The sequence below is a fragment of the Equus przewalskii genome, chromosome 3, assembly GCF_037783145.1.
Source record: "Equus przewalskii isolate Varuska chromosome 3, EquPr2, whole genome shotgun sequence".
NCBI classification, from domain to species: domain Eukaryota; kingdom Metazoa; phylum Chordata; class Mammalia; order Perissodactyla; family Equidae; genus Equus; species Equus przewalskii.
This window is the reverse complement of record NC_091833.1, coordinates 87,142,954-87,160,971: the sequence shown is the minus strand read 5'-3', so window position 1 is coordinate 87,160,971 and position 18,018 is coordinate 87,142,954. Positions and strand designations below refer to the sequence as shown.

The 18,018-nt window shown below is 42.1% G+C and overlaps 1 protein-coding gene across 3 annotated transcripts in view; it reads left to right on the top strand.

Moving 5' to 3' along the window:
* The window catches only part of RHOH (ras homolog family member H), a 38,411-nt gene extending 20,605 nt beyond the window's left edge, over positions 1-17,806 (top strand). For all 3 annotated transcript variants that reach the window (XM_008524032.2, XM_008524033.2, XM_070615098.1), the window contains exons 2-3: positions 14,362-14,482; positions 14,776-17,806. In XM_008524032.2, coding sequence (XP_008522254.1) covers positions 14,981-15,571 — 591 coding nt within the window. In that variant the 5' untranslated portion in view covers positions 14,362-14,482; positions 14,776-14,980 and the 3' untranslated portion in view covers positions 15,572-17,806. The remainder of the gene's footprint in view (positions 1-14,361; positions 14,483-14,775) is intronic.
* Positions 17,807-18,018: the final 212 nt, after the last annotated feature.

Here is an 18,018-nt window from a genome sequence, read left to right as displayed (position 1 = left end):
AAAAGTTTTTTTTTAAAAGCTCTAGGCCTAGTGTAAACTGTATTAACATTTTCTTTATTGTCTTCTGTCCTCATTAGGCTTTTTAAAAGTAGGCCTAGTTAAAAGCCAATTAAAGGGAGATGTCCTGTCATTTTTTTCAGACTTCTATGCATTTGGAACTAAATGTGAATAGAGCATTATGTATGCATAAGCAATGAATTAACAGTTAAAAAGAACTTGGCTCTGGAGGATCCTGATAGCGTCAGGGTCATTGTGGACTTGTTTCTCCCAGTTTCTGCAAGTCCTTGATCTGAAGTGGAGATCTAGGGACGTATTTAATCCCACTGCTGTGTGTTATATCTGCAATATAATCCATGCAGAAAGTGCATACATCTATATTCCAAAAGGGGATTTAAAGAACCCGAGAAAGGCTGTGCAAACTTGTGTTCTTAGGGTATTCCTCTGTGCTCCTCTTCTCCCTTAGACAACTCAGGCATAACTTCCGTCCCCCCAGTACAGTTTTATTTATGGAGGGACGTGTGTAAGGTGAGCTGAGAACTCACAGTGAGCCTGGACTTGCCCACCATTGCACAGATATGTCTCCTCTGCCTGGACCAATGTCCTTCTGCCCATTTTGCCCATTCTGGGCATTTAAGGGCATCACATCAGGCTTGTGCGTTTATTTCTCTACATAGATGGGATCCTTACCAAATTATTCAACTGCTTGTTTTTTTCAGTTACTAATATATCATGAGTACCCTTTCTGCACAACACATATAGGCTGACCTAATTCCTTCTAAAGCTGTATCCGATTCCATTGTATGGACATGGCAGAATTAATTCAACCACTGCCTCTTGATGGACCTTTCAATTATGCCCAGTCCTTTTTTTGCTGTTACGAATAATGCAATGAAAATTCTTGCATATACATCTTGACTACTTATGTGGGGACAACAGGGCAATGTGTTTAAAGAATTGGAATTGCTGGGTTAAAAAGTTCATGCATTTAAAATTTTGATAGCTACTGGCAAGGGCATGCCAAAGGCAGGGTATGGAGGGTGTCCACTTTAGGCACCAGCAATAAGGGAGTGCATCATCCGCTGAGAATTTGAAACCCATGATAAAACCATTGTAGGGCTGCTTTTTATTATCACCATGCGCTGGCAGTGATAAAGTCAGCATGAGTTATTAGCGGTGTGTATGGATTCCATCAGAGCTGACTTCAGGGGCAGATCGCAATTCCCATCCCTATGGCACTACATATTCCTAAATTTAAACAGTAGATTAGAAATGAAGAGTGATGGCACAATGATTATAGACACTCTGAAATAGAACTTGGTTTACTTCAGTTCTGTGGTTCTATGTGACTTCCTGGAGCTGGGTGTTTAAATGTAAAACAGTGAAGCAGACTGCAAACTGCAAAGTGTAATATTTTTGACTGATAAATGCAAGTTTTAGTTCATACATGAAATATTTTACTGTGTTTGAACAATACTTTTAAAGTTGAAATTTATTTTTCTTAAATTGTTATTTGTTCATTTTAAAGCTAAAGAATGAATCAGGAAAATAATGATTGTTCCTGACTCTTACACATTATTACTGAAACTAATTTTGTCATAGATAAGGGAGATTAAAAAATGATCAGCTGGGTGTCAAACACATTAAGTGCACTGCTGGATTCTGTCAAATTGCCTTTCACAAAGATGGCACTCTTTTACACATCTACCAATGGTGTGTGAGTGTCTGCGTAAGGGAGAAATCTTTTAAATGTTGTTAGAAACCAGGACTGTAGTAAGAAAGAAATCACCCACCAGCTGAAAAACGTCTTTCCAGCTCTCCCTCTGCACCGCCTGCCTTTATTTTAGGGTTGTGTCTCAGTCTCTTCGGGCTGCTGTAACAATGCCATAGACTGGGAGGCTTATAAACAGCTGAAATTTATTTCTGACAGTTCTGGAGGCTGGAAAATCCAAGATCGGCACTAATCCCATTCACGAGCGCTCCATTTTAATGACCTGATCACCTCCCAAAGGCCCCATGTCCTAATACTATCACCTTGGAGCTTAGATTTCAACACAGGAATTTTAGGGGCACACAAACATTCAAATCCTAGCAGATTGCTTCGTTTCATCAAGGTTGCAAAGATAGGTAGGCTGCCCCCAAATGAAAGACAGTGGGAGGGGAGGTAGAGACAGCTCTACGAGTGGGCTTGGAGGCCAGTCTACCAGGGTTCAAACCCCAGCCGCCCTCCTCACTAGCTTGTCATCTTGGCCAGGTTACCTTACATCTCTCTGCCTTAGTTTCCCCTGATGTAAAATGAGACAAATGGTATTGACGCCATAGTATTGTCGCCATGATGAATGAGCTAATTTTCATAAAGCACTTCAAATAGTGTCTGGACAATTGTAGGTACCATGTGAGTGTTTATTGTCATCCTTATCCACTAAGGGTCAGGCACTCCACTGGGCATGGGAGCTAGATTCTTTTTAACTGCCTTAAGAATCTACGCGTCATTACCCACATTTTGCAGTTCTGATTATGTGACTTACCCAAAATTATTCTGCTAATCAGCAATGGAGATGAAAATCTAACCAAGACCCTGACTCCCCAACCTGGGCTCTATGCAAACTATGGAATATCAGCAATTTTATATGTTGAACCTGAAAACTAAATCACCTCACTCTAATCAGCGCTCTGGGCTAAATATCCAGAACAAAATACCTTGACTTCTTTTCTAGTTTGACCAATTTGTAAATTAAGGATTTATCCTAATTCTGGAGAATGTTGGAAGGCTGAATGATCTACCCTAAAGAAAGATGATCTATCTCTCAAACGAAGTTAATGAGAAAGGCAATATCTGTTTGAAAAGTATTTTTATATTAAAACTGGGAGCCAGCTTTTGAGTAAAATATCACCAATTTGGAAGATCTATCTAAGTTATCTATATGGGCTTTGCATTTAAAATATTAAGGAAATTAAGTATGGGATGTAAAAGGTAGACGTAATATATATTTGAAAAAATCCTGTGTAGATGGAAAGAATGCTGACTCAGGCAATCTGGTTTCTCGGCCTCAAGTCAGCCCCCAGGAGCTAAACCACTTTCCTCTCTAGGTCTTGGTTCCCTCATGCGGGAAATGAGTGGGTTGAACTAGATGACCTTTCAGGCGTCGAAATATGCTACGTTTCTTTCCACATCAGGGGACATGCTATTTTACATTCTGTTTAGGGGTTGATCAATGATGGAGGAGTGCCAGGAATTTGGGGAATTCCCAGAATACACAGGCACAAAATATATATATATACAAATTTGCAACATATTTATTTAACCAAGAAAAGATTAATATCCTTTATCTCTAAAAAGATTTTAAAAATCATTGAAAAATGATGGCCACCTTGCTAGAAAAGTTGGAAGAACAGATGACTTGCAAAATAAAAAATATAAGTGGTCAATAAACAGATGAATTTTAATTTTCACTAGTCATAAATGAAATGCAAATGAAAATGGATCAAACTGGCAAATATTATATCCAATGATAGTTGATAGTGTGATAAAATGAACACTCTGATACACTGCTTATGGACTAGAAATTGGTCCAAGTTTTTCATCTCTTTTTTTCCAGTAATTGCACTCATATCTGTTTATACTAAAGAAATAATCATATATTTACACAAATTTATTTTTAAAATGTTCACTCAGTGCTGTTATAGTAAAAATTAGAAACAATTTAAGTGTCCAACGATAGACAATTTGTTAAGCAAATATTATGTTCGTATAATGAAATATTATATAGTCATTAAAATTATGTTTGAAGAATCTTAATGGTATAGGAAATATTTATGATGTAGATTTAAATAAAAAAAGCAAGATGCCAAACTATGTATAAATTAGGATATTAGTTTTGAAAAAAATGACACACTGAAAAAAAGAAACAGGAAAAGTCACACTAATATCTCACAGTTTTGGTTCTAGGTGGTAGTTGGTTTTCTCTAACTAGTTAGTTGTCCTTTAGATAGTTCAGTAGTTTTGAAATGTTCTATAATGTGTATGTATTATACACATTATGTATATATTACATTATGTGTGTATTTTATAATCAGAAAAAAAGGTGTAGTAGAAATGGTCCAGAGAAAATGAGGTAAGAAATTAGCCAGTATGGGGAGGCCATCTTCAGTCTGATTGGATCAGCAAATAAGAGAGGGAATTCACCACCAATGGCTTGAATGTGCGTGTTGAGAGGTGGTGGTGGTGGTTGCTGTGTTCGGGCATGGGGAAACCCTGGGATGTGATGGTTTTCTTCGTCATAGGTGTTGCTTTAGAGCTGGGCGGGATCCAGGCTTGGTGGAGGTCTACCCAGACACTAGGAAGATTTCATATTTTCACCGTAAGTAAAGATTGGACAGGGAGCTGGTTTTAAGTCTAAGGGGAAAACGTTAAATCCTAAAGCAGAAATGCCCCAGTGCCCCCTCACCTTTTCAGACAAAAAGGACCACCAGGTCAGAGGGTCTTTGTCACTTTCATAGTTACTTTGACTTGTGATCTGGTTTTGCATAGGTAATACGTTTTCACTCTTGAGTTTCTTTTCTTTTTCAGTTATTTTCATTATGACTTTTTGCTCTTTTGCAAAGAGCTAATTCTGCAGAATTGGAGAAAGAAGGGCCAAGGGCCCTCCTTAGTGAAGGTGATTGTACAAGTCAGGAAGTTGAGTTCAGGTAATCTCAAAGTACTCCAAGAGTAGCCCTTGGTTAGAATTTTTCTAGAAGAGACACTTACTTCCCAGGCACAGATGATGATGTCTTATTGAGAGGCAGGTAGAGCGTGTACTTGAAGCTCCAGTTTTCCTTTCTATGGTTTGGTGGGGCTCCTTCCCGAGGGCTGCTGCTTTTCCTCCTCCACATCCCTTCCACTGGGAGGCAGGCTGTAAGCCTTTGCACTGTCTACTCTACGTCACTCATGTTATTTGATGCACCAACATTCCTTCAAATACTTGAAAAATCACTGTTGCATGATTTATACTTTTTTTGGGGGGGTGATATTTTTCTGCATTTTCTCTATAAGTAAAGATGAGAATAAAACTACAGCTTGGACAAAATGCTACAGAAAACAAAAGACCCCACTCTTTAAAACTTTTATCATGAAAAATTTTGAACATCCACAAGAGTAGAGAGAATAGACTAATATACCCACATGTACCCATCATTCAACTTCAGCAGTTCTCAACATTTTCTCAAACTTATTTCATCTATCATCCTTACTTCTTGTTGTGTTGTTTTTCTGGAATGATCTAAAATAAATTCCAGACACCATATTCGTTTCTCCTCTCAGATAAGGACTGTAAAAATATATATGACCACAATATGATTGTCACCTAAGAAAATTACCAAGAGTTCCTTAATGTCATCTAATACCCAGGGCATATGCAAACTTCTTTGAATATCTAAGAAATATAAAAAGGACTTTAAAAACTGTCTTATGAGCAAGAAGAAGAGAGATGGGCTTGGAATGTTTGTGAGAGGAGGCAGAATTACTCAGCTCTGCCTGTCTTCTTTCCATGACAGACCTTTACAAAGGAACCAGAAGCCAGAGATAGTGCTTCTAGGAATTTTAAGCAAATTCAGCTGTCCAGATCTAGAAAATTTTTGTCTTTGGACACTGACGGGGGCTCATAGAGACCCTCTATAGCCTCAGGGGATCTCACATCAGCCTTTTCTTTCCCTTCCAAGCCAAACTTAAAAAACGAAATAACACTTCAAAGCACTTCAACGTCACGCAAGTAACACACGCTTATTGCAGAAATATTTTAAAATGCACATAAGCAAGGAGAAGAAAATGAGACTCACCTACAGTCCCGGGACCTGAGACAGTTCGCCTTAGCATGGTGGGACACATTGCTCTAGACTTTCTCGTATCTATGGAATCATACTGGACATATTTTAAAACCTGCTTTTTTCCCATTCAGCTTAGGGAGGCTTTTCCTGTGTCAGTTAATGTATCTCTACACTGCTATTTTAAAGGATATTGATCATAGGAATAAACTAAGTAGTTTATCCAAGAACCACCTTTTCTTGGATAACTTTTTTCCCCATTATAGACAGCGTAGACAAGAACACGTGTGCAACTGAGTATTTCACATGAGAGTTCAGGAAAGAATAAACACTGTCCTGGCTGCCACCACTGCTTCCCTTCCCACTCATCCTTATCACTTCTGATGTGCCCACAGCCCCTGGGCTCTCCTGAAATCTCTCGGCACCTCGGTCTGAGACACTGAACTCTCCGCCTGGTCTCGCGGCCCCGTCTCTCCTCCAGCAGTTCCTCTTGCCGCTGGCTTCCTCCCAGGCCCCCAGCCTGGGGCCTCAGAGTCTTCTCATCACAGGCCTGTGTCGGTTCTAACTCACGGATACTCTGAGGTCCCTTTCCCCTCCTTTCTAGCCTCCTAGCATCCCTCCTAGATAAAGCCTCCTTGTTCCCACTCTCTTGTATTCCTCCAGGGGCTTCCAAACTCGCCTCTCTGAGCCTTCCCCTTGTAATCCAGCCTGACCTGCCTCAGCAATGCGCTTCCTAAAGCCCAGCTTCATCTCCCATTCTGGACTCTACATCTCAGCCCAGCCGAGCTGCTCGCCGTCCTCTTACGCGCCCCAAGAGTTCGTCTTCCCTTGGTCATGGTTCTCTTTCCCTTTCATCTCTGTGCATCTCAAGCTCGATTGTTTTTAGGCCGTGTTCTAATATTGTGGCCTCTGCAAAGGCTTTCTTGATTCCTGCCTGCTCCAAGCAGCACTTTTTTACTTTGTTGGCACTTGATGTGCTCCTCGTTTGGACACTCGTTGAGTTTTATGCTTGAATTGCCCTTTAGCCTCGAAGTTTCTTGAGGGCATGGACTGCGTCTTATTCAACTTGGTATCAGCCCTATTGTGTAGCACAATGTCTGACGCATAACAGGCGCCCCAAAACTCTAGTGAACAGGTAGGATTTCAGTGAAAAGAGAGTGGATGGGTAAGAGTATACGTGCAAAAGGCCCAGAGATTTTCATCGGCTATGGAGTTAACGGTATGCTATAAATGCTGACAAGCTAAAAACAATTTTGGATTGTATGAAAACAAACACAGTTTCGTTTCCCATAACTCCCTCCACTGTCCTCTTCCTACTTCCCACTGAGCATCCCTCAGTGCAGCCTCTTTGAACTATGTACTTCCACTTCCCCAACCCAAACATGTACTTCACTGCTGCTGGGCCTTTGCACATGCTTCCTCTCCATGTCTTTTTTTCTCCTTCTTTGCTTGTCAAAATCTTATTCATCCTACAGATCAGATATCACCTTTTATTTTATTTATTTATTTTTACTGAGGTAAATTAGTTTATAACATTATATGAATTTCAGATGTACATCCTTATATTTTGATTTCTGGGTAGATTACATCATGTTCACCACCCAAAGACTAATAACCATCCATCACCACACGTGTGTGAATCACCCCTTTCTCCCTCCTCCCTCCCCTCTTCTCGCCTGGTAACCACCAGTCCAATCTCTGTCTCTCTGTGTTTGTTTGTTGTTTTTATCTTCTATTTATGAATGAGATCATAAGGCATTTAACTTTCTCCACCTAACTTCTTTCACTTAGCATGGTATAGATATCACCTTTTAAATGTAGGATTCCCTAATCACCACTCTATTCTCCCACCTCCAGAGAATTCATTGCTCCCTCTTCTGGGTTTTATAGTAGTGGTTCTATCAGCATCGTCATAGCAGCTACGGTTTGTGAGGACCTATTTTGTTCCAGGTACTGTTTTAGGCTCGTGACATACACTAGCTCTTATAATCCTACAACAACCCTTTAAGGTAAATAATAGTAAATACTTCTATAGTACTCACTCTGTGCCAGGCACCGTCCTGTGTGCTTGACATGCACTAACCCATTTAATCCCATACGATAACCTTGCACGACAGGTACTATCATTACTGCCTGTTTACAGTCAGAGAAGCTACGGCCAAGTAACTTTGGTCACTAAGGTTAAGTAACTTTCACGAGATCACACAGCCAGTAGTTAGTGGAGCAGGGAGGCAGTACCGTCCCAGAGTCGGTGCTCTTCATCACTGTGCTATACTGCCTCTGTTGACAAAGGAACTGAAGCTGAGAGAGGTTAAGTAATTTGCCGATGATCACATAGTAAGTGGCAGATGTTGGAGCCAAACGCAAGCCTGCCTGACCCCAGAGTCTGTGCTCTCCTTACGCTGAATCACCTCTCTTTATACAGCGTGGTTGTCAAACGTTTTCTGTTAAGGGCCAGATGGTCAAGATTTTAGGCTTTGTGGGCGATAAAGTCTCCTTGAGTTGTATCAAGAAAGCAGCCATAGATAATATATAAATGAAAGAGCATGGCCGTGTTCCAGTAAAATGTTATTTACGAATGCTGAAATTTGAATTTCATGTAATATTCAGATCATGAAATATTGGTCTTTTGATTTTTTCAACAATTAAAAAATGTCTAAACCATTCTTAATTTGCAGGCCATACAAAAACTGATGGAGGGTTTGGCCCGTGGGTGAGCGTAGTCTGACAACCTTGCTTTATAGCATCATTATGTCATAGAAAGGTTAGATATGCATATATCTGCCTCTCTTCTCTGTGCTTGAACAATTCAGCTTGGGCCCCAAACATGCATTGCTAATGGGGAAGACATGAGTCCTTCAGTAAAAGCGATTCACAGTCCTCAGAGAGCGGCTCAGAGACCTGGGACCTTCCCAGAGCATGCCCCGTGGGGGCTGCACCCTCAACTCCAAGTAGTTTTTCAGAATATTCCTTCCAACCACTTTGAGAAAAGCTGTGGTAACTACATTTTCCCATCACCTTAGTTTTGAGACGAGATTCTAGTGTCTTTTAATGGTGCTCTGGGTAGTTGCCTGGCTGCCTGGTCTTGTTTTTGGCTCTCTACTTGGACCAAATTGAGAACTGTAGACCTGTGGTGACAACTCGATTATTGTGCTCCTAGGAGTAGAAGGGACCAGTCAGGGCAGGGTACCTGGAACAGAGGAGGGGAAGCGTACCATGGTCTCTACTTGGCCTGGGGTCAGAGGGGCAGGGTTCATGACTCAGAGAGGCTTAGGGTGCCTGGATCATGGGAGGCCTCAGGGCCTGGTGATGTTCTGTTTTAATTAAACTAGAATGGGGCTAAATAGGCTTCAGGCTTAGCAATGTAAATATGGCCTAGAACCTTGACTCTGGAGAACATGTATTGAAAGTTGCAAACCAGCATCTTGCAAGTGAACTTTCAGAACAAAATCCATTTGGAATTGAGATGATCTGTGTATAAAAATAAACTGATTTAAAAATGATTTCCTTTTGTGATTTTGAGGGAGGATTTAGTCATTATTTGTAGCAATTATAAACACTCAGGGGAATTACTAAAGTAGGGTTGAGAATTAGTGAAATGAACTCTTGCAAGATGAAACTTAAGATAAAATACTACTTGAGAAGATGGTCACAGCAGTGGCAGTAACCTTATTTTTAAAAATACTTTTTACTGAAGTTTAATCTACATACAGACAAGTGAACACATCCTAGGTCTACTGCTTGATGAATTTTCACAAACTGAACACACTTGTGGGCCCTGCTTCCAGATCAAGACCCGGCACACTTCTTGTAAAATATCAAGAACTCCTTCTTTGCAGGGGGAGAATACGAGTAGGGACCTGGTTGGAGGGGATGGCTAGAAAAATGTCTTGAAACTCGGTCTGCTTAGGAAGCGTAGTTTATTTGAGATGCCTCGGATAGGACTGACAGGAATTACGGGGTGGGGAGGACACGTGGAGCTGCTGCAGCTTTGGGGTCAGACTCTGTTTGGGTCTAACTTTACCTCCGCTGTTTCCTCGCTGTGTGACTATAGCAAGATTCTCATCCTCCTGAAGCTCTGTAGTGGCGAAATGGTAATCTCCATGAAGGCATCAACTCTCTTCTTCACTATGATGCTCTCAGGACCTGTTACAGTGCCTGCCACACGGGAAGCCCTAAACAATTTTTTTAAAATGAGTAAAACAGCTAATGAATAATACACAACAAAGTACTTGGTACAGCCCCTGGAAGATGCTTAATAATGTAAACAGAATTCACAAAATGACCCAGTAATGCCACATGTGTCAATGTATCCCCCAAGAAAATTGTCCACATAAAAGTAATTTTTATATATGTATGTTTATATATATGTATATATTTGTGTGTGTGTGTATATATATAAAATGGTACAGTTATCAGTTACTGGGACTGTAATTACTGAAATACTGGAACTAACTCAAAGCCTCTGCCAGCAGTGGGGAATTGCTGTGCAATTAGGAATTGTTGAAACAATGGAAAGCTATTTATTGAAAACCTGGCAAGTATGTAGACTATGTTGAAAATAAAAATTTTTTAAAATCTGAAAAAAATGCTTAGAAGATATACACAAGTATATATACATTAGAGAATGAAAACTGAATAAGAGCTTGGAGTGATAAAATTTAGAGAGGGTCACGATTTTTTATTAGTAAGTTGCTTAAGATTTCTTGAACTGATTCTCTTTCCCCTCAAGAGAAAGAAAGGAAAGGAAGCACCCAGCCGCCCTTGCCAGATGGGGTGCTCTCCGTGGGTTCACCCATCCTGAGCAAGGCCTGCTCATGCCACGGCCTCCCTGCTAGGCTGTGGAGGGCTCGCGGATGGAAGGCGCTGGTGGGAGATGAGTTGCTGAGGAGCATGATGATCTCCTAATCCTGGGAATGTGTCAGACTCACAGCAGAATCAATTTCTGTAATGAGCGACTCGGCTGCTGCCAGCGCAGGTCCTTCACCAAAGCTCTTCTGAGCAGGATGACATTTAGATGCATTCTCTGTAACTGACAAGCTGTCCCTGGCCGCTGGCTGCCGTGGGTTCATATTTTTGAAAGACTGTGAAGATTTTATCAGCATTTTGAAGTAAGCCACCTCAATCAAAGCCCACATAACCTAAAACCTGCCATAATAATAATTAGCTCATCCTAATTTCACCATAGTTTTATTTTGGGCTCTGTGGTTCTGAAGGGGCTTCCTCGCAGAGCAAACCAGAGAGTCTTTCCAAAGGTACAGTCTTGTGAAAGTACAAGCCCGAATTATTGCTGTATTGTTATCATTTGCAGGGGATCCTCATACGCTCCCTGTGAGGAAGGGAGGGCGGATCTTATTCCCGTTTTACAGCCGAGGGATAAGCACAAGATGACTGGCAGTGTGATGATGGCTGTGTTAGAGGCGCAGGGCCAGAGGGTCAGCGATCAAAGGAGACTCTCAAGAAGAGGTGGGAGTTGAGGGGTGGGTGGAGGGCAGGACTTTCCAGGCAAATAGAGAAGCACAGAGTGTGTCTGAAGAAAGAGTGATAGTGAAGAGTGGGTGTCTGTTAGTGGGATGAGAATTGAGGCTAAAGTGAAACCAGGATTTCCTACTGGACAGCCCTCAGCTCTCCAGGAGATGCAGTGGCTTAGATGCCTCCTCTCTACGCTCTCCCTTTTGTCGGCCTTTGACCCTTTGCTGTCGTAGACAGGAGCACCCGACACCTTTGCCTTCACAAGACTGAGCCTCCCTTCCCTCCTCCTCTGTGTGCGAACCGTTGGGGCCTGTTGAAGGCATTCTTGCTGTGAAAATGGTAAAAAGAGGAGAAAGGGAAGAGAAGTCAAGTTATGGAGACCTGAGAGATTTGGGATTGAAGGTTCCTTAATTCCAATCTGATTTAAGTCCTAAAAGGTTCACACTGTGGCATCAGTCACCACGCTGTCTGAAGTCACTTTTGGTAACTCTTCTGCACTGAGAGACATATGACTGGGGTGCCCCTGCCAGTTAGCCACTTGTGAAATACTGCTGAAAACGTGCTTCTATTTTTCACCCAAAAGCCCTTTTAGGGAGAATCTCTCCCTTTAAGGAGAAATTTTACTGAAATCAAGCCCCCTAGGCTTCCACACTGACGATGTGACCCAGTGGCTCCGTCTTGGGCACATGTGGCACGCTGTCTGATCTGGCATGTCTATATAGGGTATTGCTCTAATCTAGACTGGAGCTCCTCCCTGCCCCTCCTCTCCCAGCTCCATATTTAGCCATCTGCTGAAGGCTATGCATATCATCCAGGTTTATCATCCGTCTTTACTGCTATGGAATAAGGCAGAGGTTTATGTTCCTGTATTCACTGTGGCAGGCAATAAAGATTTCTCCTTTGGCCTGTTTTGATAGAACCACAGAGAAAGCTAATCTCATCTAACCACTTTACAAGTTGAGAAACTGAGGCCCTGAGAGCTAACTTGATGTGCCTCTTGGTGCCAGAACTGGCTGGGGAAGGAAGGTCACTTGACTGAACAGAGCCTTTTCTCCAGCCTGATTCTTTGGAGCTCTCTGCGTGGTAAAACTCAGACACGAATTTCTTTGCTCATTTTTTTTTTTTATGCTACCAGAAGAAATCCTATATCTGTATATTTTTTGTAGTCATAGCTTGGCGTAAAATACCCAGGGCACCCCTTGCAGGAGAAAGCTGTTTGGTGCTACTTCAAATTCCCTACTTATAATTCATAATTGTTTACCATCATATTTAGTAGTTACTATTTGACAATGACATTAATAATAAGGACTCTTACTGTGTGTTTGCTCAGTGTTGCCTGTGTGCATACAGTATATTTGCATCATGCACCATGCTAAGGATTTTTTATGTTTAAGCACATAATCATTTCAACAACCTGGTGTTATAGATACTATTTCCTCAATTTTACAGAGGAAACTGAGGCACAGGGAGGTTACGAAACTCCTCCAAGATTGCCGCACAGGGAGTCGGTTGGGCAGCCTGCATTCAGTTCTAGATCTGTCAGATTTTAGAGCCCGTCTTCTTAATGATTTTACCTCATTAATTTCCTTTTGCAGATGTTTCCTTAGGAAATTTGGCTTTACTTGATCTATTAGAAAGATTTTATTTAATAACCAAAATCCTGACATGTGCACATTTTTCCTAGTTCTGGTTTTGCTACATTGGGGTCAAAGTCAAACTTAAAAAATATCTTAAGAGGTCTTGGCCCAGACTAAGTGCTGAGGGGTCACAGATGCATCCACTTAAGTCATTCGTAGGTCTAAGGAGCTGAAGTTGAGACCCAGTGGAGCTCCCAAGGAAACGTTGCTCAAAGATCAGGTGACGAAGAGGTTTCCAGGACCCTGGTGTCTGAGAAGGACCTGATGTGAGTCTTTAGGTAGAGTCCAGCAGCAAATTTGACATCCCAGCCCCTGTGCTATGGACATGCAATATTTAGCATTTTAAATAAATAGTAGTAGAAATAGAAAAATATGGTGCCTCGCTATAGATCCCATGTGCCAGGTTCTGGGTTAAGCCAGACTTTCCGCACACTGACAAATCTTTACGATAACTGCATGAAGGTACTTTTCTTATTCTCATTTTTATGAAGAAACCAAGGCTCAGAGAGTTTGAGTACCTTGGCCAAGGTCATCCAACTTATATGTGGTTAAAAAAGTGAGCACATGAAAGTGATGTTTATTATTTATTTGATTAACTCATTTGCAAAGGCTGTTATGTTTAATGAAACAGAGACAGCAGATTGACAAGGATAAAAATGTCTTGGAAGGGAATGTCAGGATTTAGACGAGTAATTTTTAAAAATTGTGTTAAAAATTATTTAAAAACTATATTACGTGTGACATGTCGGAAGATTGCCAGTGTGGGAGGTTATAAGTTCAGATTGTGTTAATAACATTTACTTAGAATTTTGATCGGAAACACATTTCCTTTGAAGCTGGGCTGGCCTTGTGATGACGTCCTTTGGCAGACGGACGCTGTCCCCAAGGCTGGTCTCATTGTCTGGAGCTCTCTCACCTGCAGTAAACGAGAATTTGTTTGATCCTTTTATGAAATTCAGATTCCGTCATATTTATGTAGCCCTGTTTAAGTGACAGTCACTAAATATGGTTGCTTTTAGGAAAGTTATTTGGTTTAACCAAGGGCATAGCAGAATTCCGGATATATAGGTAGCTGTCCAGAGACATTGAAAGAAAGAGAATTTAATCTTTACAACATTTCTGAGAAGCGGTTCCTAAATTTATCGCAATCCTGCAGAGGTGTAAACTGAGGCTTGGAGATCCAGTAACGTGTCTCAAAGCCTTGTCATTGTAGAGATAATGGAGTCTTATTTCAGATGCAGAAAACACCAAGGACAGTGCCCTTTCCATTACATCTGTAGCCAGTTTTTGGAAAAACCTCAAGGGAAAAATCATAGCAAATTTTTAGAGTTCTGGTAATTTCTTGTCTTCAACCTCAAATTCCCACATAAACCAAGGACTGGCTGATTAACCAATAGATGAAGGGAAGTGTTTATAGTATCTGCCGCTTATTACATTTTTTTCTTCCTTGCAGTTCCCAAAGTGGCTGGGATGCGTTAGAGACTGAAGGGGACGCGGAGCGCTGTCAGGTGCCTTCGCTTCTTGGAGCAGAAGCCAACAGAGAGCTGTTTGACAACGTCTCATTCACACACCAGGTTGCTATTGAGGTCTTTTTCATGTTGTGATCAGAGCGGTTGCTTGTGTTTTTATCACTAGGCTGATTTTAGAGATAAAGTCAGCTTCTGCTTCTTGACTGGGTGGAGCTGTGGGTGCTTGTGCTGGGGGATAACCGATCCAAGCTTCTTTGTTGGGGGGAAGAGTGGGTTGGGCGAGTGGGGTCTGACGGCTACACTGAGGTGGGTGTCATGTTTAACCAGTTTGCCAATGAGGAAGCGCCCCGTCATCAAAAGAGAAAGACTTAGTTTTCCCCCTTCTCTTTCTGTTCCAGTTGAAGACTAGCCCTTGGAGGTTTTCAAAGTAGATCGTGCGTCTTCCTCAGATGGATGGGGAGAAGTAACATTCTGCAAGTTGCTGTCAGAGGTCCTGAGAACACAAACGCATCTGGTTTTTATCCCCCTTGTTGAATGGCCTTTGCTCCAGCAGCCCACTGAGGGCTCTTTTCCTCGGGATTCTGAAGTCTTAAATAACTAAGGATGCAGGCTGGGAAGATGCTGAGTTCCATCAAGTGTGTGCTGGTAGGAGACTCTGCCGTGGGGAAGACCTCTCTGTTGGTGCGCTTCACCTCAGAGACCTTCCCGGAGGCCTACAAGCCCACAGTGTATGAGAACACGGGTGTGGACGTCTTCATGGATGGCATACAGATCAGCCTGGGTCTCTGGGACACAGCTGGCAACGATGCCTTCAGAAGCATCCGCCCGCTATCCTACCAGCAGGCAGATGTGGTGCTAATGTGCTACTCCGTGGCCAACCATAACTCTTTCCTGAACCTGAAGAACAAGTGGATTGGTGAAATCAGGAGCAACTTGCCCTGTACCCCCGTGCTAGTGGTGGCCACCCAGACTGACCAGCGGGAGGTGGGGCCCCACAGGGCGTCCTGCATCAATGCCATAGAAGGGAAGAGACTGGCCCAGGATGTGAGAGCAAAGGGCTACCTGGAGTGCTCAGCCCTTAGCAACCGGGGGGTACAGCAGGTATTTGAGTGTGCCGTCCGAACTGCCGTCAACCAAGCCAGGAGACGCAACAGAAGGAGGTTCTTCTCCATTAATGAGTGCAAGATCTTCTGAACCCCAAGAGACTTCACCCAACACTCATTTACTCACCCTAAAGGCTAACGGGGACGGGGAGAGCAGAGAAGTCAGCAAGGGTTGATGCTCTTTCTGGGTGCATCCCCAGCAGCGTTTTCGTTTGGATACAGTTGTTGCTGGGCCTCGGCCATTGGATGTTTTTCCTAAGTACGCTCTACAGATGAACTCTTTGCCCAGTTCAATTGGAAGATCCCCTGGGAAGCTATAATGCATATTCCTTGTTCGATTAAAAAACTAAAATGGTCTGCATAATTTTGGACAATGAAGTGAGTTTTCCAAAGAATTCCATATTTAAAGACATGTTTTATTTAAATAATAACAAAATGTTTAGCTCTGGTATATAATTAGTTTTCACACTTGGAAAGTCTTTTGCTCCATACTTACAAACAAACTTCTGTATGTGTGAAATAATCTTCTGGGGCTCTGCCATGTGTTTGTAGTGTTATTTTCACCTGAAGTAATAATTTTGCTGAAGCCGCTTGCCTGCTAGATTTTACTAGATAATCAAATTTTTTTTAAATGACCATAAATTGATCCTTGCAATTAATTTTCCACCCAGATGTTATTCAGAGTTGTGTATAAAATACAGTTCAATAACGTAAGATCCTCTACTACTGCGTAATGATTTTAAACAGTTGTCACTATATTTCTCCCTAATTATAAAGAAAGAAGTGTTTCTTATTTACGATATTACCTTTCACTCAAAGAACTCCCATTATGCACTAAATATTTCTCTCTCACTCACCAAAAAGGAAGAACCTTTCAGGTAGAGAATCAGACTGTTCTAAGTAATGGCAGCAGAACTTGGACCAGCAGAGAGGGCGTCTCATTTTCATTCAGAAACGTGTGCACTTACCCTGCTTCTTCCGACACTGTGGCTCCCATTTGGTTGCGGGTCTTGTGAAAGAGAGCGGGCTCAAAGTTCTGTTTGAGGGGAATTTGGCGAATTTGTTACTTGAGCTCTAAACTGAGTTGGGATGGGAACATAATTTTAGGATCTAATCAGAATAATTGAGAAGGTGTCTAGATATGTATGTGTACGGGGAAAAAGGAATTTATAGCTTTTACTATTTCATGACTATGAAGTAACTGAGTCAAAAAGAAATCACAAATTCTACGCACAGAGAACAGGCGAAATGTACAGCAATTGCTTAGGGGATAAAAAGTTATCAGGGAAATACTGAATAAATAGGGACACCCTCCCATTCTGATAGCTTAAAGGCTTGTCCTCGCCTCTGTGTCACCCGTGTCCCTTGACTTGAGAGTTCTGTATTCAGCTCTCTGCATTTGGTCTCCAGAGGGTTGAAGGGCCTGAAACCTGACCAAGCAGGGAGGTGATGGGAGCTCATATTCTCTGATATCCCTGTTGATCCTTGCCCTCTTTTCCAACAAGCAGATTTTCCTTCAGGCCAGGCTTTGGTGGTGGTGGTGGGGATATTTAACATTGTAGTAGGAATAAATTTCTCTTCACTAAAATTGGCTGTCCCCGAAGCTTTTCCTTCTTACTTGTTGAAGGGAGATGGGGGTGGGGGTGTGTCTGAAAATGGGAAGGGCCCGTTACCTGACTTTAGGTGAGGGAAGAGGAGGTGATTCCATGGCAGAAGGGGAGGAGAAAGCCCAGGCCAGAGAGGGCACAGTCAAATGGCTTTCCTTCACCTGGGCAGACACACAGATGAGCCTGTCGGCAGGAGGCAAGCTTAAAGCTTCCCCTGGAAACTCTCACATCTGAGAACAGGAATCCACACGTAAACCCTCCCCTGTGATGGGATCTGGCAGAAACTGAGGCCAATAGATGTTTGTCTCCCCTACTAGATTATGAGTTCTTGAAGGCAGAGTGACCTCCTGAGCGTCTCAGTGTCCTCAGGGCCCAGCGCAGGGAAGGAACCAGACCTAAACAAAGCTAAACAAAGTTGTGTTGAATTGAATCAGAGAGAGGAGAGGAATGGGGCTGCTGTGCCGCAAAGTGGGTAGGAAGGAAGCCAACCCCCGTCAGCCTTGCAGGGGTAAGAAGTGAAAATACGTCATTTTGTTGGAATCCATGCAATGTATGTTCCACATGAGTATATATTTATTTTTGCCTTTCTAGACTCAGGAGTATGCTTCCTCCACTTCAAAACTCACAGTACCTTTTTGTAGACTATTGTATGTCGATTGTTAACTGTTCCAAGTAGCAACATTAAATATGCTCTTGTTTACATTAAAGAGTTGATTTGAGTGGTCGAGTAATTCATCCTATTCTGTTTTACTTTATGCTGACTGTCTCATTGGGGCGGCAGAATCTGGTGTGCTGAAATTAGCTGAGTGACAAGAAAGCTCAAAGCATCCTAATGATTAAAGTTTGTTGAGTGCTTTGAATGTGCCAGGCACTATGCTAAGCACTTGAGTGTGCATTATCTCACCACATGGTTTGTAGGTGGCTGCACTAT